The sequence below is a fragment of the Hemiscyllium ocellatum genome, chromosome 14, assembly GCF_020745735.1.
Source record: "Hemiscyllium ocellatum isolate sHemOce1 chromosome 14, sHemOce1.pat.X.cur, whole genome shotgun sequence".
Taxonomy (NCBI): Eukaryota; Metazoa; Chordata; class Chondrichthyes; order Orectolobiformes; family Hemiscylliidae; genus Hemiscyllium; species Hemiscyllium ocellatum.
In genome coordinates, this window is record NC_083414.1 from 71,231,959 (window position 1) to 71,258,172 (window position 26,214).

General features: G+C 40.8%; 1 protein-coding gene across 1 annotated transcript in view; it reads right to left on the reverse strand.

Annotated features, from left to right (window-relative positions):
* The window catches only part of LOC132822416 (E3 ubiquitin-protein ligase RNF123), a 379,484-nt gene that overhangs the window by 323,809 nt on the left and 29,461 nt on the right, over positions 1 to 26,214 (reverse strand). Inside the window, exons 7-14 of the mRNA XM_060835785.1 lie at positions 23,980 to 24,065; positions 20,216 to 20,302; positions 11,879 to 11,946; positions 7,852 to 7,980; positions 4,332 to 4,443; positions 2,976 to 3,080; positions 2,088 to 2,213; positions 956 to 1,048 (exon numbers count right to left, since the gene is read on the reverse strand). Of these exons, the coding sequence (XP_060691768.1) occupies positions 956 to 1,048; positions 2,088 to 2,213; positions 2,976 to 3,080; positions 4,332 to 4,443; positions 7,852 to 7,980; positions 11,879 to 11,946; positions 20,216 to 20,302; positions 23,980 to 24,065 (806 nt within the window). The remainder of the gene's footprint in view (positions 1 to 955; positions 1,049 to 2,087; positions 2,214 to 2,975; positions 3,081 to 4,331; positions 4,444 to 7,851; positions 7,981 to 11,878; positions 11,947 to 20,215; positions 20,303 to 23,979; positions 24,066 to 26,214) is intronic.

Below are 26,214 nucleotides of genomic sequence, written 5' to 3' on the forward strand. Positions count from 1 at the left end.
TCTCTCTGAAATCTGTGCAATTAGACATTATTCTCTTGGATAGCAACTGAATTATTATGCACCTGCACTCTGCTGCTGTCAAAAAAAAGGTTACTATACCCCATAACTGGTAAGTCAATCTGATATAGTGTCCTTAATAGCTTGTTGTATAATGCATCAATTCCTAAATGTTACAAATTTTAACCAAGCAGTTGGGACAAACGTTCGATAATAAGCAATCTGAGTGTCCTTTGGGTGTTGCACGGTTGTCTGACAGTTATGGACAAGATAAAGAGGTCAATTACCTCGGTGATGGGGACACAATGATCTCTTTGGCAGACCATTCCATGGTCAAAGTTTTCAAACCTTGAGTCATACTTTGCTAACTGTGCTCATCTCAAGTCAATATGAAGCCAGTAGGCACAGCAAAAAATACAATGTTTGAGCCAGATATAAGCAATTTAATCTATGATGTAACATTAATCCTCAAAATACTTTATTCCAAATGAATAAAGAAATGCTATTTTAAAGATTAGTGTTATGTTATAAATTAAAGTAGGTGTAGACGTTGGTGCTTTGGCTTTAGAAGTACCAATATTCATAATTACTATGAATATGCTGCTTGTACTGAGTATTATCCAGTCACTTGTCTGATGATAAATTAAGCATTCGAAATGCATGTTTTGAGGGGATTTGATAAAAACAATTACTGCAGATGCTGGAAACAAAGGGCTTATGCCCGAAATGTCGATTTCCCTGCTCCTCAGATGCTGTCTGAAGTGCAGCAACACTAATCCAGAATTGAGGGGATTGGATTCAGTATGTCCAAAGGTGGTAATGGATAGCCATCCTCAGATTGGGCATTTAGAGAGCTTGCAAGTACAGATCGCTGTTTTTGGTAATGCTGAACATCATATTCATTGATCATGACACCCATGACAAGATGTTGACGCCTTACGGGATAGGAAGTTCTCACCTGTAACCCTAAATCGGGAATGATGGGAGAAAATCTGTATGCACGAAGCAGTGACATCATCAGCTGTTTCAAACACTCCTGGATTTCATAATCCTGTAACAGAAGAAACAAATCAACTCAAACTGAGCCTAAGTTTCATGCAGCAAAAGCAGCGTAAAATAAAATGTGCCTACTCACAGCTAACCAGTGGAGAGAACACACCTGGAGAGCTGTGCACAGTTCTGTTCTCCTTATTTTAGGAAGGATGTTCTGGTTATGGGGGAGGGCAAAAAAGGTCTACCAGACTGATTCCTGGGAAGGCAAGGTTGACATATGAAATGGGACTGGGTCAGTTAGGACGATATTCACTGGATCTGGGAATGAGATGGGAACCTAAGGAAACCTAAAAAGACTCAACAGAAATAGTTAAGGTAAATGCAGGAAGGATGTTTCCACTGACCGGAAGTCAAGAAACAGGGCCTCTCAGTTTAAAGACTCGGGGTAGGCCATTTATGATTAAGATGAAGAGAAATTTGTTCACCAAGAGATGATGAGCCTGTGGAATTCTCAGCCAAAGAAAGTAGTTGAGGCCAAACATTGAATGTTTTCAAGGAGTTAGACATAGTTCTTAGAGCTAAAGTGATCAAAGGATACAGGGAGAAAACAGGAACAAGAGACTGAGTTGGATAATGATTAGGCATGATCATACTAAGTGGCAAAGCAGGCTCAAAGGGCCGAATAGCCCACTCCTGTTTTTATCCTTCTACATTTTTTTATAAAAGTGAATTAACTCAGGCCGGTAATGAAGAACAAAGCAACAGTACATTAATTTAGATGAAATGCACAAGTACTGACTCAGCAGCAAACAAAACCAATGGATGAATCAAATATACCCTTAATTATACTATCATCAACAGAGCAAAATTAGAGACATTGGAAATCAGGTAGAAAATGCTCCATTTGCTGGAGCTATGTCTAGCAAAAAGAAAAAAGTGGGTGCAATTGTTAGAGGACAATCATCTCAACCCAGGACTTCTCTGCTGAAAACTTTCAGAATAGGTAGTTTTTATCAACTTGTTCAGAGTTGTGGACAATCCTTGCACTCTTCCTCGACCCATCAATCAAGTCCAAATTTGTCATCATTTGCACTCACCTCCATGAAGAGCCACATGAGGTCCAGTAGGTGTTGAATTAGTGGGTGTTCATCAACAGCCCCACCTCCCTCCAGTATACTCAGAAAATAGGTCATCAACACATCTTCCACGAGATACACTTTACACTGTTTATAATGAAAATGAATGAGACAATAACAGTCAAAATCTGGGTCTTTCAGAAGGACTTTCAACATAGGTGTTAATATTGATTGTATTTTAAAAAAAGTGTTAGAAAAACAAGGGACCAACATTAGATGGGAGAGAGGAAACAAAAAATAATTAACAATTACAGACATTTGGCACACTAAGGTGACTGCACTAAACAGTATGACCGACAGTCAAAAAATCTTGAGATTTTATTCAAGTTCAGAACTTTTCAAACCACTGGAGCATTTAATGTTCCCTTTGAAATATACAATAGTGAGCTATCAGAGGCAACCATGTAATATGCAAGACCCAGCTTAAGTGCAATTGAATGCACCAAGTGAGCAGGCAGCTCCTTTAGGAAGGGATACACTGGGAGCAAATTTGCTGGTGGCAAATTTGACGTGCTCATCAGTAGCCCTTGTTATCAACTCAACATTCCTGGTATGTAGCCATGCACTGGCTGAACTGTTGGATCTCCCACAGAGGTAGCAATGAATTTTACTCACTCTTGGCCAACAGAAATACCAAATCTGACAAAAAATTGTAACTGGAATTAAGCAGACGGATGGAATTGCATTTACAGCTTCTGGACAAGTCCAAATTAGCCAAGATTGTAGTGTTTTTGTCTTTATGCTGCCTGCAGCACCAAGTGTACATGGGTTGACTGAGCAGCTGGCCCACATAAGCGATAGGCTTTCTTTGGCTAATTGACATCAGCAGCAAAGTCATTAGATACTTGCCATAAGGGGTGCAAAGCGGTCAAAGATATGTGCAAGTGTAATGAGCACAGTGGGCTCCCCCTGGGCTTGCCATTGTGCAGAATCCTGCTCGATCAGTTTCCCTTCCTTTCAAAAAAAATCACAGAACAAACAATACAGATCATCCTCAGAGATAGACAAATAATCCTAAACATATCACACCAAAACATCTCTCGTATGCACTTTGTCTACAAATTACATGATTTTTATATTTTATAACTAAAACTTCACAATAAAGATTCCAGAATGTGCACTTTTGTGTTTTAACTGACAAAAGGGACTACAATAGTTCAGGATGGGTTGGCTGTGCGGTGTCTCACATGGGAGAAACACAAATCTCTCCAATGCATCAATCTTTGGTGTCTTTTACAGCCCAAACATACAGCCGTTGCTGTGCAAGGTATGCATCAATGTCACAAATTTACAGGACACAGATTGTTGCATTGCAAATCTCCACCTCATTACTGCACTACATAGAAACTATATACTTGACAACACAGTTCAACACAATACAATGACAGGCCTATAATCATACGGCAGGGCAATCCTAGGAGAGCTCCAATATTGGGGCAAATGAGACACCTCCACTGACAGTGCCAGGCATGAGACTACACCTTTTTATAACGTATTAGTAAAAATGCAGACTACTTTATCTGCAACTTTTCCCTGATTCTATAGTAAACTTTGTTTTAACCAGACCCTTGATAAACCAGCAGAATTAATATACTTCATATAACATGACCTACCACGATGTCAAAGTATTTACGCTGTAAATAAAGTATAACATTGAATGTGTTACCTCTGCATTATGTTTCTATTATTTACCATGTGTTATTACATGGATTTTAGGAGGTATGTTGATGTTTTTACGTAGATTTTATGAGGTATATTGACGTTGCGAAGCTTCATTTGGTCAGGGTTTATTGCAGTTATCCATACTTCTTGATAATCAGGAATATTCAATCAGCCCGCACACCCCTGCTCCCAATGGTGCCGGTTTATAAAACGTTTGCTGTATTATCATGTACAACTGTTATCGGTATTTTTTCCTTCACCAGCTCATCCTGAGGCCAACTGGAATCACCTTGCTGAGATGGAGAAATGAACTAGAAGTCCTTTGGATTCTCATATGGCAACTTCAGCAAAGGCCATCAGCAAATACACTACTAGGGACTTTGCATACGATACTTACACACTGCATCAACTAATGGACAGTTTCAGAGCACTAGCCCACAAGTATCAGAATAATATGCATTTCCAAACAACATCCCTGTCTTTTAGGATGCCTAGACACAAGTAACCAAAACATCACTGTCAGGAACAAACTTAAGTGCATACCTGGGTGTCCATACTGGCAGAGATCACATTCTTTAGGTATCCCAGGAGTCTGTGGGCTTTCACAAGATCTGCCTCTGGTGGATCCTGCATTGGGCGATAGCCTTCTACTGGGTATGTGTGGGAAGTTAAAAGAAAACTTTTCCTAGTCAGTAATTTATTCAAACAATAAGTAACAAAGTTATGCAGTTATCAGATACAGAGCTGTCAGATAAGACTATGAAATTTTGTATGATGATCTAGGTCACTAATTATGTTATAATCTCAGACCAGACCACAAACTTCATGCTATAATCTGGTTAGTAACATTGTAATTTTAAATGAACAAAAGGTGACATCTAGGAGACTTACTAAGAGAATAAAGCCACAAGATTTCACAAACTTTCATAAGATTTTACTATACAAGTTTGAAGAGCAATACAACCCACAACACATATACGCAATTTATTTCTAACAGCTAGAATTAACATGATAAATATAGGTCATGTGACTGAACAGCCCACAAAGCACACATGACCTAGCAAATGTGATCAGGGCAGATCTCGGGATTTCTCAGCAACTTTCCTATACAGTAATGATACAGTGGGTCATCAAATCACACTAAGTTTCATTCGGGATCACAATTCTGCACTTTTGCCGAACTGTCCTTGAAAGTCTCTCTCAGGAGCAAGTCATGAACTGTGGCAATGACTGCGCCTGTTCTGCCTGGTGAGCCTCTACTCCTGGATCCATGATCCCCTAGAACCCAAAGACTGCTCTCCTAAAAACTTATGCACAGGCACAACTCCAGCTGGATGTGTCCCTGAGTATTCCATGAGCTCCGATCTTGATCTGTTTTATCCAGAGAATACTGTTCACGGGCCTTTCACCTCCCCTCTTAGTTGTAGCAGACTATTAATTATGCACAGGCTTTTTCAAGCCCTTTCTTTTTTATATATAGAATCCCTACAGTATGCAAACAGGCTTTTTGGCCCAACAAATCCACAATGACCCTCTGAAGAGTAACCCACCCAGACTCATTTCCCCTACCAGATATTTATTCCTGACTAATGCATGTAACCCACACAACCCTGATTTGCTCATGCATAGCTATTTCAAATTACCTGCACATCTCTGCACTGTGGGAGGAAACCCACGCTTTCACAACTTTGGAGGTTTGCATGACTTATCACAACTTCAAAGTGCAGGTCAGTCTAACCAACACTGTTGCTTCTTGGGCTGTCTCACTTTGAACCTGAGATGTGGATCAAGATGACCAGTAGGAAGAGCAGCAGAAGCCATCTGTTTTTTATGGACCTACCTCTCTGCAGGAGAAAGGGAGGCAGTGAAAGGAGAGCTGCAGCTCACAGGAGGTGTCTGCAGCACAGGTTTGCAGGGAGGGGATAAGCTTTCGCGAAATGTCCTATGCCAGTGTTTCAGGAGGCTCAGGAAACATTGGTAGACAGTGACAGAAATTTGCAGCTCCTGAAAGAAGACCTGCTGACTTATGGAGCTGGTGGCTGATAAAATTGCCTTGTCCTGAAGTCTAGATCCTTCCAGGTCTCTCCCAAAGACATTTACAGGAACTTTCACTTAGTAGCTCAGACATTCATAAGGTTTATTTACCAAGGCAGATTATTGTCTCAGCTCTGCTAGTGGTGATGCCAGTTAGCCGGTGATCACTTGGGTTTGTGCTGTAGCTGACTTCTTCTCGGTGTAGGATGTAGGGGATTCTGGAATGGCAATGCTGTTAGATGTCAAGAAAAGATGGTTTGATTCTTTCTTGCTGGTGATGATCATTGCCTGTTACTGTGTGGCATGAACGTTATGGGGGTTCATCTCAACAAGGACTATGTGAGGGCCACTATTATTTGAATTATCATGGACACTCTATTCACAGTACTGTGAACAAAGCCTCTGACAACTTATTGACATCTGTTCCTGCCATGCTTCCAAACCAATAATTGCTGTTTTGCTTTTATTCTGTTTTCACTGGGGAGTTTCAGAAAACCCCAGGTGCCCACTGTTACAATTGTAAAAACCATGTTAATATCAGAATCATTGGGTCATACAGCACCAAAACAGACCTTTCCATCCAACTAGTCTGCACCGTCCATGTTCCCAAACTAAACTAATCCTACCTGTTGACATTTGATCCATAGCCCTCCAGACCTTTCTTATTCATGAACTTACCCAAATGGCTTTTAAATCCTTTAACTGTCTCTGCATCCATTACTTTCTCTGGCAGTTCATTTCACACTCAAACCAGTCTCTGTTTAAAAAAAAATTGTCCCTCACATCGTTTTTAAATCATTCTCCTCTCACCTTAAAAATATGCCTCCTAGTTTTGAACTCCCCCACTCTAGGGAAAATACCCTTGTCATTCACCTTATCTATACCCTTCAACAAGGTCACTCCTCAACCTCCTACGCTACACCACTGCAAATGAGAAGGTTGAAAATGCCAACTCATTTCTCCCAAACAAAAACAAAATCCTGTAGGAACTACAATAGGGTTAGGGTAGCATATGCAGAGAGAAACAGAGTTAACATTTCAAATCCAAAATGACCCCTCTTCAGAAGTGAGTTGTTCGCGCACTGTCTGATGTGCTGCAGTTAAACACACAAGTCAGCTTGGAACTGGCTTCACTATACATAGCCAATTTTTCTACATTTACACCTGCTCATCCACCCCACTCCCAAACGTACAAGCTCCTGCCAATTTAAAATTTACCTTTTACACAGAGACTGATGCTTAGCTAAGTGGGATGCCCACGCAACAAAAAAAATACTTGTATTCATATTTATGACCTCATAACTGATAAAAGAGTATTAAAAGTGTTATCACTGTTGTAAGGCAGGAAATGAGGCAGTTATTTTGTGCACAAAGGAAGCTTCTACAAATAGAAAAATCAGATAATGACCATACAATCTATTTTTCAATAGTATTTCAGGGATAAATGTTGGCCAGGACATCAGGCTCTGAGCTTGTCTTCCAAATAGTGTGATGGGACCTTTTACACCTACCTGAAAGGACAAAAAGGGGCCTTGACTTATCTCATTCAAAAGATGGCATTTTCTACAGTGCAGCGTTCCTTCTGTACTGCATGGGACTATCAGCCTGACCTTTTATAATGAAGTCCTGAAGCAGGATCTGAAACCTTACCTCTGATGGGGAGATCAGAATTCAGCCATGACTGACGTAACAGAAGTGTAGTCAGGGCTAGACAAATACAAACCCACTTGAAACTCTATTGCTTTCTCAGCAGTTTGAGAGTTGGTTTCCAGAAGTATCAGGGACAAGAGCACCAAAAAACCTCTCAATTCCACTCAGCTTTCTTGCCCTCAAAACTAATCTGTATGCCATGTCATAGATCTGGTAATCAATGCAGTAAAAATCACTGCTGCACATAAAATTTAAAAATGTTCAGCAGAGAACAAACAATAAAAGCAATAGTACATGGCATGTGTGGCCAACAGTTCTGTGCCTAGTCAGATGACAAATACTCCACACCCTCACAATGTAATGCATCTACTGAAAAGGATATCGGAGTGGCCGGCTCCCAAAGTTGAATGCCACTGATTCTTTGAAGGATAGACTGATTGCTGGGAAGTAGGCTATTCCAGGACCCAATCTGATGTCTTGAAATGCATTTCCCAAGGAGATCCCATTTCTGGAAAAGGAGAGTCCAGAATATCAGTGAATGTGCATTCTTGGCCTGAAACCAGTACAAATCCAGTACCAAATTATCACTCATCAATCACCAGTGAGAAACTGCGTCAAAGGCATGCCATATTTCAGAGAAGTTACACAAAAAAAACTTTTAATCCAATGTAAAAAAAAAACTGGTATAACAGTCAACCCCATCCCAAAATTTCCATCCCTGAAAAACCGAGATCTACATTTTGATAGGTTTCAAACCACCAGGTGAATTTGCCCAAGCTTCAGTTCCCCAGTAAGTGGTTAGGTGAGAGAGACAAGGAGACAAACAAACAGACAAAGGAGAGGGACAGGGATTAAGACATTAATGTCCTTTTCCTGGCTTTAGTATGCCAAAGAGAAGCTTCGTGTAGCAATGCTGGCTTCAACACCTTTACAAACGAAGCAGTTTGTTATATGTTCAGGACTCGATTCATTTATCCCAAGTTTATCATGCATTTGTTTTTATGATCTGCATTGCTTCAGAGATGGCAGACAGATTTCTCTATTGGACAGTGTTGTTTAAATCAAGCAGAAAGAACTCAGGAATTGGTGTTTTCACTGAGCATTTGCTGGAACTGACATAGTTGCAACCTCTGAGGAAATAGCTTACATTTAAATTCTGCATTCATTGGGACAGCATATCACCACCACCTACACAGCACATAGTTAAGAATAAGCTCAGACAAGGGTGCAGCTGGCACTGAAGTTATTTAAAGCAGTCAAGGTGTCCAGAGGGAAGGGATACCAAATGTCACATTCCACAAAATCACACTATAACTACGTAAAGTAGCTTTCAATGTACCAGGTTATAGCACACAAAGCATCTGCTGTGATTAGACCAGTATGTAACTCGATTATACTGATCATGTAGTTAGCACATAGTTTGTAATTAGAATCTAAACATGAATGCCATGCGAAAAGCTTCTCACAGAAAGAATGCAATTATTCACACAGTACTGTCGTTAAAATAACTGCAAGGTGCCAGTTGTTCAGCCATGTAATTTACGTCATTATAACTTAACAAAAGCCATCAGGAAAATATTATCCTTTCTTCATCTCTCTCTGTACATGCCTCTTGACCTGCTGATTCTTTTCATCTTCTCTGTTTTCATACAGTTCAACATATAGAGGACTCTCAGGGGAATATTCAATGGCCATTCACCAATTGTTCGGAATTTCTCATCATGCACTGATCCTCCTCCTCACTAAGTGCAGATTTTCTAACAGATTTTCTTCCTCCATTCTCTAATTCTCCCTAAAAACAATGACTGCTTCTTGAATATGCTAGCATCAACTGGTAGCAGTTTTATTTGGTATCTCACACTAATAAAAGTATTGGGGAATCAACGGTTAAAAGCCTCCATTTTGGATCTCCATCTTAGAATAATAATTTGTCTTACAAGTTCAAAATGGAAGTCACAGTGACCATGTGACCTGGAAAATCAGAACTACAATAACCCTGTAGTTCTGATTTCCCAGGCAATAATAATGAATAGAATACGGATAAATGTTTAGCTTTAACATAAGAAGATGAAGAAATATTTTAAATCAATAATGATGAGAACTTATAGAAACATTATTTGTGGGAAATGAAAAATATGAAATTTGTTATCCACATAAGAGTTATAAAATATGCTGCCTTTTTGCTAAAAATCAGATCTCTCATTAATCCATCTTGATTAAGGGATATCTTGATTGATACTCTGGACTACAGAGTATTGATCTCTCGCTGGCTTAATCTAAATAAAGTAAGTTTTAATCTTGAAATTTTTCTGTGGTACAAGACTTTCTTTGAGTCAACAACACAATACCTTTCTAAGCAATCAATTAATGTCACATTATTTTACCAATGTGCATAGAATGTCATAAAATCATAGTCCTACAGCACAAAGACAGGCCCTTCGGCCCAAACTGGTCCATGCTGACTGAAGTGTCCATCTGCTCTAACCCCATTTCCCTGTACTTGACCCATATCCTTCTAAACCTTTCCTATCCATGTATTTGTCAAAATGCCTTTTAAATGTTGTCAATGTACCTGCCTCAAACACTTCCACCGGCCGCTCATTCCATATGCATACCACCCTACGTGTAAAAACATTGCTCCTCAGGTTCCCTTCTTTTCTTTTTCCTCCAATTTTAAACTGATGCCCTCTAATCTTCAATTCCCCAATCCTGGGAAAACATGTGTATTCACCCTATCCATGCCTCTCTTGATCTTAAACACTTCTAGAAGATTGTGGTGAGAAAATGAATTCAGCAGATCAGTTACAAACAAACACAAAGTGAAATGGTCCAGAATCATTCAGCTTTTTAACAAGTCCCATCAGGAACATGTCCTCATGTCCTCAGACTTCCCCCATCCCCCGACACCCCACGAGCCCAAAGACTGGGAGCATTGTCCTGTCAAATGTTCTCCTTTCATTTAAAAGCAAGCAATTTGTAACGAATCTGTATAAATCACTGATTCATCCTCAATCACAGTAATTATGTCCAACTCCATGCATTACATTTTAAGCAAGTTGTGACAGTTTAGAGGATGCAGAGAAGCTTAACAAGAATGGCTGCAGAGATGAGGGACTTCAATGAAACAGACAGAGTGGAGAAGTAGGGCATTTCTCCTTAGATAAGATTAAGAGAAGATTTGACAGAGGTATTCAAAATCATGACAGGCCTAGACAGAGTAAATAGAAAGGAATTGCTCCTATTACTGCACAAGTGGAGAACCAGAAGTCACAGACTGATGGGAAATAATAAAAGAGTCAAAGGCAACAAGACGAAGAACATCTTTATGCAGTGAGTAAGTAGGATCCAAAATGTATCAGCTCACGGAGTAAAGATTCATTTATGGCTTTCAGAAAGGCATTGAAGATGCTCGTGAGGAGAAAAACATTGCAGGGCTGCAGGGTAAGTGAGGGGGAGTGGATGTCACTAAACTCTCTTGCAGAGAGCTAGCAAGGGATTGATGGGCTGAAAGGCTTTTTGCACTATGACCATTCTATGATTCTTGATTCTGTTAATCATGGTGGAGTATAGCTCCTTAAGCACTGTGCAGCTCCAGAATTAGAATTCCTTTTTGGGATGTAGGCAGCATAGTTGAGACTATGACTTATTGCTTGTACCTATTTACTCAAACTGAGCTACTCTCAAGATCACTGAACAGGGCAGTTCATGAAAAATCAGTCACATTTATAGCAGACAAAAATTGCACATAGATCAGACCAGAAAGGCAAGAAAAGATTACCTTCTGTGAAGGAGATCAGTGATCCAGTTAGGTCTTTATGACAACCCAGCAACAACAGTTATTTTCATCAAGACGGTCCCCATCATTAACAGCACACATGGTTACTTGAATGTGATTGTTCCATTACTCACAATGGTTGGTTTAACATGGTTGTCACTGCTCATTGAACAACTACTTGAACAAACCTAATCACCAAGGATCTTGGCTAAGTTTGTACTTAGTTCAATACTTCGCAGCTTTTGTCCTTCTCTGGAATCGATTCTCCAACCCACAAGGACCATTTTCTGTAATGGTCCAAATGACATGTGGCCAAGACTGCTGTCTCACTTTGGAAGTATCTCTGGATATGTAAACAGCAATGCTCCCCAGTTAAGACCTTTACCAGTAAAGAAAAGCTGACCTCCATCATTGACGGGTATATATGAGATTAGGAACAAGAGCTTCAGTATATAGTCCAGTACGATCTAATGTTTTCCACCACTTGCAGTATATTATTTATAGCTGTTAAGGACCCCCTGAATCGTTCCCTGCTTTACAACACTCATATGTATTTAATGTTTCTGATCTCAGTCTCAGCAAACCCGAGAGATTCAACACTGAGACAACACAATAAGCAAGCTGTACTCACAAGGAGAATGCAATCTTCCCTTCGTCCAGGTCTATCACACATGTGACAATATCACCGGCTGCCCAAGCCTACAGGTAAAATACACTGAATTATAACAACATACATTTGAAAGAAAAGATTAAGTTTCCTTTCTGCACAAAGAATGTGTCCAGTATCAGCACACCCCGTAATGTAAATAACAAGTTGGAGAATATGTTGCTCACTACTCTATCTCCTAGTTTTGCAAATCTTTATGATATTTTTGGGTGAGCACAGGCTCAGACAAGTTACCTTGCACAGGATAACTTGAGAATAGTTCTTTGTGCAGTGAGTAAGTAGGTTCCAAAATGTATCAGCTCACGGAGTAAAGATTCATTTATGGCTTTCAGAAGGGCATTGAAGATGCTCGTGAGGAGAAAAGCATTGCAGGGCTGCAGGGAAAGTGAGGGGGAGTGGATGTCACTAAACTCTCTTGCAGAGAGCTAGCAAGGGATTGATGGGCTGAAAGGCTTTTTGCACTATGACCATTCTATGATTCTTGATTCTGTTAATCATGGTGGAGTATAGCTCCTTAAGCACTGTGGTACCATCCTGGTCACTGTGTATGCACGCTCGCTTCTTAAAACAAAAACTGCCAAAGCATCTGCAACTTTTTCCTTTTACAAGTATGCATCCAATTCCCTTTGAAAGTTTTTACTAAATCTGATTCTGCCTTTCAGATAATGCTTTCCAGATCACAAGTCAATGTGCAAAAACATTTCCCTCATGTTGCCACAGGTTCTTTTGGAAACCTGAACCTTCCTCAACGACTTCTTATTTATTCCTCAAAATAAGAACATAAGAACTAGCAGGAGAAGTAGGCCATCTGGCCCTTCGAGCCTGCTCAGCCATTCAATATGATCATGGCCGATCTTTTCATGGCCTTAGCTCCATTTACCCGTCCTCATGCCATAACCCTTAATTCCTTTACTGTTCAAAAAGTATCTTAGCTTTAAACCTATTTACTGAGGAAGCCTTAACTACTTCGCTGGGCAGGGAATTCCACAGATTCACAACCCTTTAGGTGAAGAAGTTCCTTCTCAATTAGGTCCCAAATCTGCTCCCTGTAATTTTGAGGCTATGCCCTCTTGTCCTAGTTTCACCTGCCAGAGGAAACATCCTTTCTACCCCCATGTTATTTATTCCCTTCATAGTGTTATATGTTTCTATAAGTATCCCCCCAATTCTTCTAAACTCCAATGAATATAATCCTAGACTCCTCAGTCTCTCCTCGTAAGCCAGCCAAAATATTCTCACCAAAACAGGTGAGAATTTTGTACAATCTAGAAAATCTACCCTTGAACTTTTCTGCTGTAAAGTAGCAATCTCAACCTCAAGTCTCTCCACCTTATGGTGCCCATAAGTCGGCACATATTTTTCTTTAGCGGAAGTATAAACTGGAATGGAAGTTGGACTGTTACAACTGGAAAACCAGGAAGGTTGCAATTGAAATTCAAGTAAACTTCAAATTCAATTGAATTTCAAGCTTTGCATTTGACTGAGCTAGAAGCACTGAGGCAAAGGTGAAGACTGAACAGCATAGAGAATCTTTTGATTTAAGGAAATTCTAACTGTTTGAGCTGCAGTGTTGAAAGCTGTAATTGCAAAGTGGAAACGACATCCAGATCCTGCAGACAGAAAGCAAACATCTCAGCCTCCCTCTCACCACATGGGAAAGACAGAAAACCAAGCAAGCTTAACGTAACTTGTACAAGGAAAGATCTAAGTTCACGTGATCAGCCATTAAAATGAAGAACAATCATCACTCTACTGACAATAGCACTGTAAAATTCAAAGGAAAATAACTTTTCACCCAAAGTCTGGATTTTTAATTTTCAGAATTTTATCCTGTCTATATTGTTTTCCAAATATAGAGATTGTCTGTCAATTGTCTACCCTAATCATAATTTTCAATCTGTGTGCATTTATATGCACACACGTGCTTGCAGTTTAAGAAGCATAGTTTGAATTACACAGTTCTTTCCTTCTCCCGGTTCCTGGTCAAGTCTTAATAACAATGTATAATTAATTTTTATTGTTACTGAAGAAACCGAGCGCAAATTGTTTCTGCATTAAGCAACAGGCAAATTGGTCACTCTGGAGGCTTCACTGGGATTCTACACATTTATGATGCCTTGTGATCAGTGGGGAGCAATTATCAGTTCACAATTAGGTTACAAGTAAATTTCTTTTGCAGTTTTTATAAGCTTCAATATCCTTCTTAAAGTACGGTGCTCAGAACAGAATACAATATTTCAGATGGGGGTCAACCCAAAAATTTATCATTGAGCTAATTTGTTTGCCTGTTGATAAAGGCCAGCATCCCAGCTGTTTTTTAAACAGTCTTGGAGAAAGTGAGGACTGTTGATGCTGGAGCTCAGAGTGGAGAGTGTAGATGGTGCTGGAAAAGCGCAGCAAGTCAGGCAGCATCCGAGAAGCAGTAGAGTTGTTGTTTCGAGCATAAGCTCTTCCAAGAGATAAATAGCAGGGGGGGGGGGAGAAAATAAATAGGAAGGGAGTGGGGCAGGGGCTGCACTGTCAAACCAGTCTTGTCATCACCTGTTTATCATTTCAAAGAGCCCAGAACCTAGCTTTACCCAGTACATCCAAGTGACTCTTCCATCTCACTTATCTCTCAGCCCCCTTGGGCACCCCCGACATTCCTGAAGAAGAGCTTATGCTCAAAACATCAACTCTCCTGCGCTTCAGATGCTGCCCGACTGACTGTGCTTTTTCAGCACCACACTTTTGACTTTTAAGAGAGAACAAGCTGCTGTGTGAACAGTGTTTACAATAAGTGTCAGGTTACTACTTCCAAAGCATGCAGCAATCCTTGGTTTCAAAGCAGTTGTTTTCTTAGTTCACAAGTCCATGATCAAAAATATAGAAAAAAGTGATAATACACATGATATTTATAAGCAATATAGATAAGAATGTGGGGTAATGTTAAGTGTCAATAATAAGTATACTGTTTTGGATACTGTTGGAAAGACAGGAGGAACCTACTAGGGGAAAGCCTCAGCGGACCGGTTTCTGGCATCGATCCTGGCTCTGTGGCTCAGAATTGAAGGGGGGAAGAACAGGAGCGCAATAGTGGTAGGAGATCCAAAGCTTAGAGAAACAGACAGGTGATTCTGTTGTCACAAACAAGGCTCCCAGATGGTATGTTGCCCTCTTCGTGCCAGGGTCAGGGATGTCTTGGATCAAGTCTACAGTATTCTAAAGGGAAAGGATGAGCAGCCATAAGTCGTGGTACACATAACTAGGAAAAGGGATGAGGACTTGAAAGGTGAATATCAGGAGTTAGGTTGGCAGGTAAAATGCTGGATGAGCAGAGTAATAATTTCAGGATTGCTACCAGTGCCACGTGCTAGAGGCTAGGTATAGAGAGCGAGTGCAGATGAACAATGGCGACAGAGCTGGTATAGGAGGGAGAACGTCAGATGTGTGGATCACTGGGATACCTTCTAGGGAAGGTGGGACCTTTACCAGGAGGACAGGTTGCACTTGAACCGGAGGGGCACCAATATCCTGGGCAAGTGGTTTGCTAGAGCTCTTCCAGTAGGGTTTAAACGAATTGGGTAGGGGGACAGGAACCAGATGTACAGATCAGATGATGGAATGGCTGGTGAACAGGCAGATACAGCATGCGGAGAGTCTATGAGGAAGGATAGACAGTTGATAGAGGAAAGTTGCAGTCAGTGAGATGGTTGAAGTGTGCTTATTTTAATACAAGTGTCAGGAATAAGGGTGATGAACTTACCAGCATGATTCAGTACTTGGAGGTACGATGTTGTGGCCATTACAGAGACTTGGATATCACAGGGACAGGAATTGTTGGATGCTCTGGATTTTAGATATTTCAAAATGAATAGAGAGGGAGGAAAAAGAGATAGGGGAATGGCATTGCTAATCAGGGATAGCTGCAGAAAGAGAGGTCATCGAGGAGGGTTTGTCTACTGAGTCAGTATGGGTGGAAGTCAGAAACAAGAAAAGGAGCAGTCATCTTATGGGAGTTTTCTATAGACACCCCAATAGCAATAGAAACAGAGGAGCAGATTGGGAGGCAGATTTTGGAAAGGTGCAAAAGTAACAGGGTTGTTGTCATGGGTGACTTCAAACTTTCCTAATACTGATTAGAACCTCTTTAGTGCAAATGGCTTGGATGGAGCAGATTTTGTCAGGTGTCCCCCAAGAAGGATTCCTGACTCAGAATGTAGATAGGCCGCTGAGAGGGGAAGCCATATTGGATTTGATGCCTGGCCAGGAACCACACCAGGTGTCAGATCTCTCAGTGGGACTGCATTTCAATGAAAGTAATCACAATTCCCTGACATTTACTATAGCCATGGAGAGAGATAGGAGCAGATGGTATGGAAAAGTATTTAATTGGGGGAGGGAGAAGTACAATGCTATTAGGCAGAAACTGTGGAGCATAAATTTGAAACTGATACCCTCAGAAATACAAGGTAGAAATGTGGAGGTTGTTCAGGGAGCACTTGCTGCAAGTGCTGGATAGGTTTGTCCCACTGAGGCAAGGAAAGGATGGTAGGGTGAAGGAACCTGGACGACAAGAGATGTGGAACATCTAGTCAAGAGAAAGAAGAAAGCTTACTTAAGGCTGAGAAAGCAAGCATTATACAGGGCTCTAGGTTACAGTGTAGCCAGAAAAGAACTGAAGAACTGAGGAAAGCTAGAAGGGGGTATGAAAAGCAGGTAGAATTAAGGAAAATCCCAAATGCATTCTACACTTATGTGAGGAACAAGAGGATAGGCAGAGTGAGGGTAGGACCGATCAGGGATAGTGAAGGGACCTTGTGCCTAGAGTTGGAGGTGGTAGGGGAGGTCCTTAATGAACACTTTGCTTCAGTATTCACTCGTGAGAGGGACCTTCTCATTTGTGAGGACAGTATGAAACAGCCTGACATGCTTGAACAGGTTGACACTAAGGAGGAGGATTTGCTGGAAATTTTGAAAAAAAAGTGGATAGATAGGTCCCTTGGGCCAGTTGGGATGTACTGAAGGTTTGTACAGGAAGTGAGGGAAGAGATTGCTGCACCTTGGGCAATGATCTCTGCATCCTCGTTGTCCACTGGAGTACTACCAAATGGTTGGAGTGTGGCAAATGTTATTTCCTTGTTCAAGAAAGAGAATAGGGATAATCCTGGGATTACAGAAAAAAGTCAGTCAAATGTCAGTGGTGGTTGGAGAGAATTCTGAGAGACAGGATTTATGATTACTTGGAAAAGCATAGTTTGATTAGAGACATTCAGCACAGCTTTGAGAGGGGCAGGTCATGCCTCACAGTCTTATTGTATTCTTTGAGGATGTGACAAAACACACTGATGAAGGTAGAGCAGAAGATGTGGTGTTACCTGGATTTTAGCAAGACCTTTGATAAAATTCAGAAGGTAAGGAGGCATGGGATACAGGGAAATTTGACTATCTGGATACAGAATTGGCTGGCCCATAGAAAACAGAGTGGTATTCAGTCTGAAGCTCGGTGACTTGTGGTGTTCCACAGGAATCTGTTCTGGGACCTACAGTCTTTGTGATTTTTATAAAATACTTGGATGAGGAAGTGGAAGGGTGGGTTAGTAAGTTTACCAATAACACAAAGGTCGACCGAGTTGTGGATAGTGTGGAGGGCTGTTGTGGGTTGCAACGGGACACTGACATACAGAACTAGGCTGAGATGTAGCTGATGGAGCTCAACCTGGAAGAGTGTGAAGTGATTCATTTGGGATGGTCAAATTTGAATACAGAATACGGGGTTCTTGGCAGTGTGGAGGAAAAGGGGGATTTTGGGCTGCAGGTCCATAGATCTGTCAAATTTGCCCCCCCAAGTTGATAGGGTTGTCAAGACGACTTATGGCGTGTTGGCTTTCATTCGCAGGGGTTTGAGTTTAAGAGCCACAAGGTTATGCTGAGGGTCTATAAAGCCCTGGTTAGACCATTTGGAATAGTGTGTTCAGTTCTAGTTGCCTCATTATAGGAAGGATGCTGAAGCTTTAGAGAGGGTGCAAAGGAAATTTACCAGGATGCTGCCTGGACTGGAGGGCACGCCTTGTGAAGAAAGGTCGAGAGGTTTTTTTCATTGGAGCGAATAAGGTGACTTGATAGAGGTGTACAAGATGATGAGAGACATAGATAGAATGGATAGCCAGAGACTTCTTCCCAGGGCAGAGATGGCTATCACAAGGGGGCAAAACTCTAAGGTAACTGGAGGAAGGCTTAGGGAGATGTCAGAGATAGGTTCTTCACACAAAGAATGGTGGGTGCATGGAATGCACTGCCAACAGTGATAGTAGAGTCAGACCAAGTGAGTGGGGTCAATTCAGAACAGAAATGCGGAGACATTTCTTCAGCCAGAGAGTGGTGGGCCTGTGGAATTCATTGCCACGGAGTGCAGTGGAGGCCGGAACGCTAAATGTCTTCAAGGCCGAGATTGATAGATTCTTGTTGTCTCGAGGAATTAAGGGCTACGGGGAGAACGCTGGTAAGTGGAGTTGTAATGCCCATCAGCCATGATTGAATGGCAGAGTGGACTCAATGGGCCGAATGGCCTTACTTCCACTCCTATGTCTTATGGTCTTATATCCCTAAAAAGGTCGAGGGCAGGTTAACAGGGTTGTTAAGAAGTCATAAAGGACACTTACCTTTCTCAGCTATAGCACAGATTATAAAAACAGGGAGGTTATAAAACTGTGACTAGGCTACAGCTGGAGTCGTGTGTGGAGTTCTGATCACCTCACAATAGGAAGGATGTGATTGCACTGGAGGGACTGCAGAGGAGATCCATAGAGATGTTGCATGGAATGAAGCACTTTGGCTTTTAAGAGAAGCTTGAATAGGCTTTAGTTGTTTTCTTTAGAACAGAGAAGCCTGATTGAGGAGAGTAAGACTTTGAAGAACATAATAGGAAGCCCTGAACTGAATGGTCAATAACAAGGAGCCATGATTTTACAGTGAAGGGGCAGAAGGTTTAGAGGGGATGTGAGAAAACAGGTTTTTTTCCCACCTGGAGGGTGGTGGTAATCTACTTGGGAGTGGTAGAGGCAGGAAACTTCACAATCTTTCAAAGGAACGATGATAAGCACTTGAAATATCAGAACATTCATTGCTATAGCTCAAGTGTGTGAAGTGGGTCTAGTGCAGATAGGTCCGCCCAGGTTTAATTGGTCAAGCCGCCTCTTCTGTGCTCCATGACATGGTCTTTACTGTTGTCATTTGTTATAACATTGGCAATGGGGAGGGCAATTAGCATAAAGAAAGCTCCCACAACTTTGTGACTCATAAGCAAGAGGGTGTGAGCTACATTAAAACCCATTATAAATGAGTAGCAGCAGCATGTATGTCAATAACTTTAAAACTGAATATTGATAAGGAGGAGGGAAGAAAACAAAAACGTATGAATACTAAAAACCACCAAAGCAGTAAGCCTCAAGGCTCGGAGAGTAATGGCAAGACAGGGAAATTCTAGAAGTAGAATCGGAAGACAGATGCAATAGTGGCTAATCGATCAATACTAGACTGAAGAAAGTAAATAAGAAGGATTTTGCTAGTCTTGAACCAGTGTAGGATGGAGAGAAGGACAGAGGACATGAAGCAGAGCATCCCAAGGACAATGTGAAGATGTTAAAGGACGCTAAGGTGGGGAGATTTTAAGGGGATTACAGTCATAACTGAAAGATAACAAGGATGTTAAATTGAGTCACTTAGACACAACAGCCAACACTGCTGGGTGAGGTCAGGAATGATGTGCTGGTGAACCACTCCATTTTAGATGATCTGTAGCTTGTGGAGATGGAGATTTCACTGAGTGGAGCATTGGTAAATCAAAGTACTGATAATAAAAGCCAAAAAATGAGTTTCAGCAATAGCGATAAAGAGAAAGTAAGAATGGCAGGCAGGATTTAGGAATTAAACAAAAGTAGCCACATGATGCATTAAATGTCTGAAGGAAGACAAGCAGTATGTCAAGACTCCTCATCTCTGTATTCACCTGGGATAGAAGAGGGTTATGGCTAGCAAAAATAAAACACTGTAGAAATGCAACAAGTTGATGTAGGCAACTTCTATTTCAATTTTGGACACAAACGGTCATAAAGGAAATAAATACAAAACTGTCATTAAGAATGGAGACTGAATTAGTCAATGTACAAGCCCTGATCCAAATCTCCTTTACCCTTTACTCCATTTCACCATAAGCCACACTGGCTCAGCTTTTTATGGAATAAACTTTCAGATTCAGGTGGAAATAACTCTGTTCTTATCCCCCCCTTTTCAGATTCCTTCAAAAATAAACAAGTCACTTACTTTTCCATAATTAGTTGTGGTGACATTCCACTTGCGTACTCTATTCCCATCATAGGCGTAAGAATCTGACGTATCACCAACGCCCTCCTGTTTCAGCAGATAGACCAATGTCAGGAAGACAGACTGAAAAAACTGGCAATAACTGAAGCAGCAAGTGGGTTTCCAGCAAATTTTATTTCATAGAAACCAAACCACAGCATGAAAGATTCAGCGAATATCAGACCAAAGAGACACAGATGGCATCTATTAGCCTCATTCAGCCTTAATGTACAGGTTAATACAACCTTAACACACAAATGACAACAAATAGGCACCTCAAAATATTACATTAATAAAGAAACACTGTAAAGTGTAAAGATACAGTGTTTAGATACAGATGTTCACTTTTTGCTTCTGAACAAATTCTTCAATTCCAGGATTGTACTAAATTGTTGTCTACAACCAACTCCCCTACCTCCTCAAGCTCACTACTGATCTTCTATTATATACTAGATCTGGCACAGAATTACAACAGCGAAGGAGTCACAGTCAGACAAATATAAGCCTCATGAAACTACATTCCGGTCAATCACAATCAGAAACAGCTGGCAGTAATTCCCACGAAACAGAGCAAGTTAATCCGCCAAAGGGATATATAGCACAGGCTCAGGCCATACAGACTAATCAGTCAGATCAATGTTTATGTTCCACTGAAGTCTCCCCCATCTTTTCTCATCATAACTATGATCCCTCATGTGCTTGTCTAGCTTCCCCTTAAATACACCCGTACTATTCATTTCAAGCATTCCCTATAGCGTTCTCATGACACGTTGCATATTGGAGTTTCTTCTGAATTCCCGGTTGGATTTCTTCATGATTATCAAGATCAATAACACCTTATATCGATGAGCTCAAGTTATGTTCTTCCCCACAAGAGGGGACATTCCTTTGGTAATCACTCCGCCAAGCCCTTCCACAATGTTAAGGATTCTAACAAATCAACCTTCAGCCAGTCAAACCTTTCCTGATTAGGTATGCCTAAACACACTTCTGATTTCATCCTTACACCCTCTCTAAGGCCTCTACATTTGTTATAATATGGTGACTAAACTGCATGCATCATTCCAGCTATGGTCAAACTAAGAGTCAATGTAGATTAAGCACAGCTTCTTGCTTTTCAATCCCACATCTTTAGAAATAACACGTAGTGCTTGTTTGGATCTTTTGTTGTCCCCCCAAACCTTAATGATGGGCACATTTATTGGGATCCTTTTGTTTTTCATCTGTATTTACACTTTGCAAACAATAAGTCATTTCCTTAACCTTTCCATTTAGCTGGGCTGTTCATTTCGTCCTTATATGTCTATTCAGCAAATTTATTCATGACCAGTTGCAGCCCTCAAGTATCCTGCACCCCCAAAACCTGTGTCATGTGCAAACTTAAGACAGCTTTTAGTAATCTCAGTGAAACTATTGGAGATACAAAAGTTTATAAAATAATGAGGGGTATCGATAGAGTTACTGGTACTTGTCATTTCCCGAGGATGGGGGATTTCAAGACTAGGGGGCACATTTTTAAGACGAGAGGATAGAAATTTAAAAAACACAATGAGTGACAATTGTTTTTCAAAAACACAGTGGGTTGCATGTGGAATGAACTTGCTGAGGAAGTGGTGGACGTGGGTACAATTACAATGTTTAAAAGACATTTGGATAAGTAAATGAATAGGTAAGGGCTGGAGGGATATGAACCAGGAGCAGGCAGGTGGGATTAGTTTAGTTTAGGATTAGGTTTGGCATGGACTGGTTGGACCGAAGAGTCTGTTTCCATGCTGTATGACTCTATAAATCTATAACCAGGCCAATGCTGCTTTTTGTATCACTGGGAAATTGCAAGAGAATTAATCAGTCCAACACAGCTCTCTATAATTCCTGAGAATTAATGAGAGTCATCAGACACAGTTCCCTGTAACTCCTGTGAAACAGAGAAAGTTGGCCATAATCGGACACAGCTCTTTTAATCCCTGTGAAGCAGCTTAAGAACTAGTTACAAATACAATCCATGTGAAAAAGCGTGAGTTTATCACCCAGATACAGCTCTCCATAATCCTAGTGAAAAAATGTAAGAATTAATTATAATCTGAAACAGCGCTCTGCAAATCCTGTGAATATTATGAAAATTAGTCAGTCAGACATAACTTTACATAACACCAGTTTAATAGTGTGGGTTAGTTGTTGTCAGACTGACAGTTCTCCATAATCCTAGCATTACAGTGTGAAAGTTAGTCAGTCACACAGTACGATCTGCAATTCCCATGAAATGGAACGTGATTTGTCAGAGTCAGGCACAGATCTCTGCAATTCTGTGAAAGTGAAAGATTTAATCACAGTCTGACGCAACTCTCTGTAATCCCTGCAAAACAGTGAGAGTTAATCACAGTCAAGCACAACTCTTCGCAATCCGTGAAACAGTGACAGAAATAATCACAGTCAGATACAACTTTCTTTAATCCAGGTAAAGCAGCACAATAACAAACCTCAATTCTCATCAAATTCCCTGGAGTCTATGTGAACCTGCCCTTTACTCTATTTGCTGGGGCAAAAAAAGTATCGATGTGAACAGATTAAAACTCCCACTTTCCTCTACCCATCCTGAAATGAACATTTTTGAACAAGAGAATTTGCACAAATGAATATCTATAATCTTCTCGGTTTTGCACAAAGTGCACTAAGGATTTGATGAACTAGAAAAAGTCTTACAATCAGGGAAGGCATAAAGCTTAGGTGACACCAAAATGGGAAAAGCCTGACATGTAGCAGCATTTGCAGAACAGTAGTATTCGACAACCAAAGGAAACTAAGAAATTAAGACTGAACAGCAGCAGCAAATAAAAATCAGTCAGTCCACCAGACTCCTTTCAGCTTCCTATGGCTCATGCTTTACAGTTAATAAAGTTAACGCCAGCTCATCCAGGCCTCAGGTGTTCAAATTCTAACTTGCTCATAGTTACCCTCCCATGCTTGCTGACCGATTTCCTTTCCTAATATACAACTTCAAATTTAAAACTCTCATTCCCATGTCCAAATCCCTCGACTTTAATAACTTCATCCAACCTGACAACATTCCAAGATCTCTAATCTCCCCCAATTCTGGCCAATTACACATCACCAACTCCCTCTGCCCTAAGATTGCAGCTAGGTTCTGGAATTCACCCACTCCAAATGCTCTGAAATTTCTTTAAAAGTCATTCTTTGTCCAAGCTGCCCCAATAGCTCGTGTGGATCTGTGTCAGATTTTATCCGATAACTCTCCTGTGGAGCAGATATTTTATATTAAGCAGACTACTTTTTGTTGTCATTCGCTTGACGGACATGGGGTCACTGGCTGGTCAGCATTTATTGCCCTTGAGGTGGTGGTGGAGAGCGTCCTCAAACTGCTGCAGTCTAGATGCTGTACATAGACCTATAATGCCCTTGAGGGGGGAATTCCAGGAAGTAAACCCAGTGACAGTGAAGGAATGATGATTTATTTCCAAGTCAGGATGGTGAGAAGCTTGGAGGGAAACTTGCAGATGTTAGTGCTCCCTAATATCTGTTCCCCTTGACATTCTTGATCAAAGTGGTTATAACTTTGGAAGGTACTGTCCAAGGATTTCTGGCGAACTTCATATGAATTTCATATAGATGAACAACATTATTGAGTTGTCAAGTCTCCCACTTACCAAAATATTTTGCAGTCCCTCCACGCACAAGTAAAAGAGATAAAGAGAGAGACACAGACTCACCTCTTGATTAAACCTGCAGTTTAGGGTGCACCAACCAATCTGCATCAACCCCTGAGATGAGATCAGAACTTCATACATCCATTTTCCTATAGCAAAGAACAAGATGAGAATCAGTCAGTCAACAAGGTTAAGTTAACATCATAACACTACATGACAGAAAGAGTCTAGATCATTTCACAATGGTCTCACTCACAGCTCAAGCACATGCATCACAATCACAAAACAGGCACAGACAATATTTCCGAAGAGCTTTATTAGCAAAATCAGGCGCTTGTGGACTATAAAGGAAACAATGGGAACACAACAAAATTAAATAACTTGTATTTGCTGATGAGCAAAAACTTAAATGCACATCAACATGTTCCAGGATTTGTGGCTACAGCCATGATCTTGTTTGCATGTTTCAGATTCAACAGCTGAATGGATTGATCAGCCTGTTGTGAATCATCTTCGTTTTAGCCAGTTTTTCATGCACTGATTGTGCCCTGACTTTAAACAAAAGAAAATCGTTCTCTTGATTTAGGCGTCATACGTAAGGCCATTTATTGTCCACCCTGAGGTGCTGATGGTGAGCCTTCTTTTATCAGAATGATTAATAGTGGTTTGGTATCACAGGACAGCTAGAGTCAACCACATTAGACTTGAGTTACATGCATGTTAGACCAAAAAAGGATGTTCATGAACCAAATGGGGTTTTAATACAATCAAAGATGTTGTCACTTGCATTTATACTAGACTTCATTTCCAAGAGACATTTAGCTTCTTAAAACATTTTAAACCAAATACGAATGATTAAACTTCAAGTGGATTTAAACATAAGTTCTTTGATTTACTATTTGAGTAACATGTCAGGACAGTAGTGTGGTTGCATCAGAATTCATCCCAACAGCATTAATGGGAATCATTTTATGATGTGGAATGGACTGTGGTGCTAGATGCGTTTGATTAATCTGGGAAATTTGTTTTACAGAATAATCAGACACACCCAGCACCATGGTCTCTTCCATATCAAAGAGTCAATCCAACCTTCTTCAATTAGTCAGACACTCAGAACACCATTGCCTCACACTGATTAATGAAAGTGCCAACATCATTCCCTGGTTCTGGCAGTATCTGGCATGGACATTCTCCCTCCCCAAGTGACACTTACTCCCAATGCCATCTTCTAGCTTGTAAGAATGTTTTAAGTCACATGGAATTCAAGGAGAGCTTGCCAACTGGACACAAAATTGGGTTCACAGTAGGAGACAGAGGGTAGTAGTGGAGAGTTGTTTTTTGGACTGGAGGCCTGTGATCATCAATTCTGGGTCCACTTTTGTTTGTCATTTATATAAATGGTTTGCATGAGAATTTAGGACCCATGGTGAGTAAGTTTCTGGATGACACCAAAATTGGTTATACAGTCCATAGCAAAGGAAGTTATCTGAGATTACAAAGGGATCTTCATCAATTGAGTCAATGGGCTAAGGAGTGTCAGATGGAATTATATTCGACTAAATGCAAGGTATTGCAATTTGGTAAAGCAAACAAGGGCAGGACTTATACAGTTAATGGTAAGGCCCCAGGTATATCTTTTCCAAAAGAAACACATAGGGGCTCAGCTACTTGTTCTTTGAAAATTCCATCACAGGTAGACAGGGTGGTTAAGGAGGCATTCAGCATGCTTGTCTTCACTGCTCAAACTACAGAGTACAGAAACTGGCATGTCATGTTGAGGTTGTACAGAACATTAGTGAGGCAACGTTTGGAGTATGGTGTCCAGTTCGGATTGCCCTGCTCTAGGAAGGATATTATTAAATTGGAGGGGTTTAGAAAGGTTTACCAGAATGTTGCCGGAATTGGGAGGGTTTGAGTTATTAAGAGAGGCTGGGACGTTTTTTCTCACTGGAGTATAGGAGGTTAAGGAGTGACCTTAGAGAATTATAAAACCTTTATAAAATCATGTGCAGCATAGATAATGTGAAAATCCAAGGTCTTTTCCCTAGAGTGGGTGAGTTCAATACTAGGGGGTTATTTTTAACATGAGAGGAAAAAGATTTAAGAGAAACCGGAGAGGCAACTTTTTCACACAAGAGGGTGGTTTGTGTGTGGTAAAACAATGACTGCAGATGCTGGAAACCAGATTCTGGATTAGAGTGGTGCTGGAAAAGCACAGCAGTTCAGGCAGTATCCGAGGAGGAGGAAAATCGACGTTTCGGGCAAAAGCCCTTCATCAGGAATACTACTGCCAGAAGA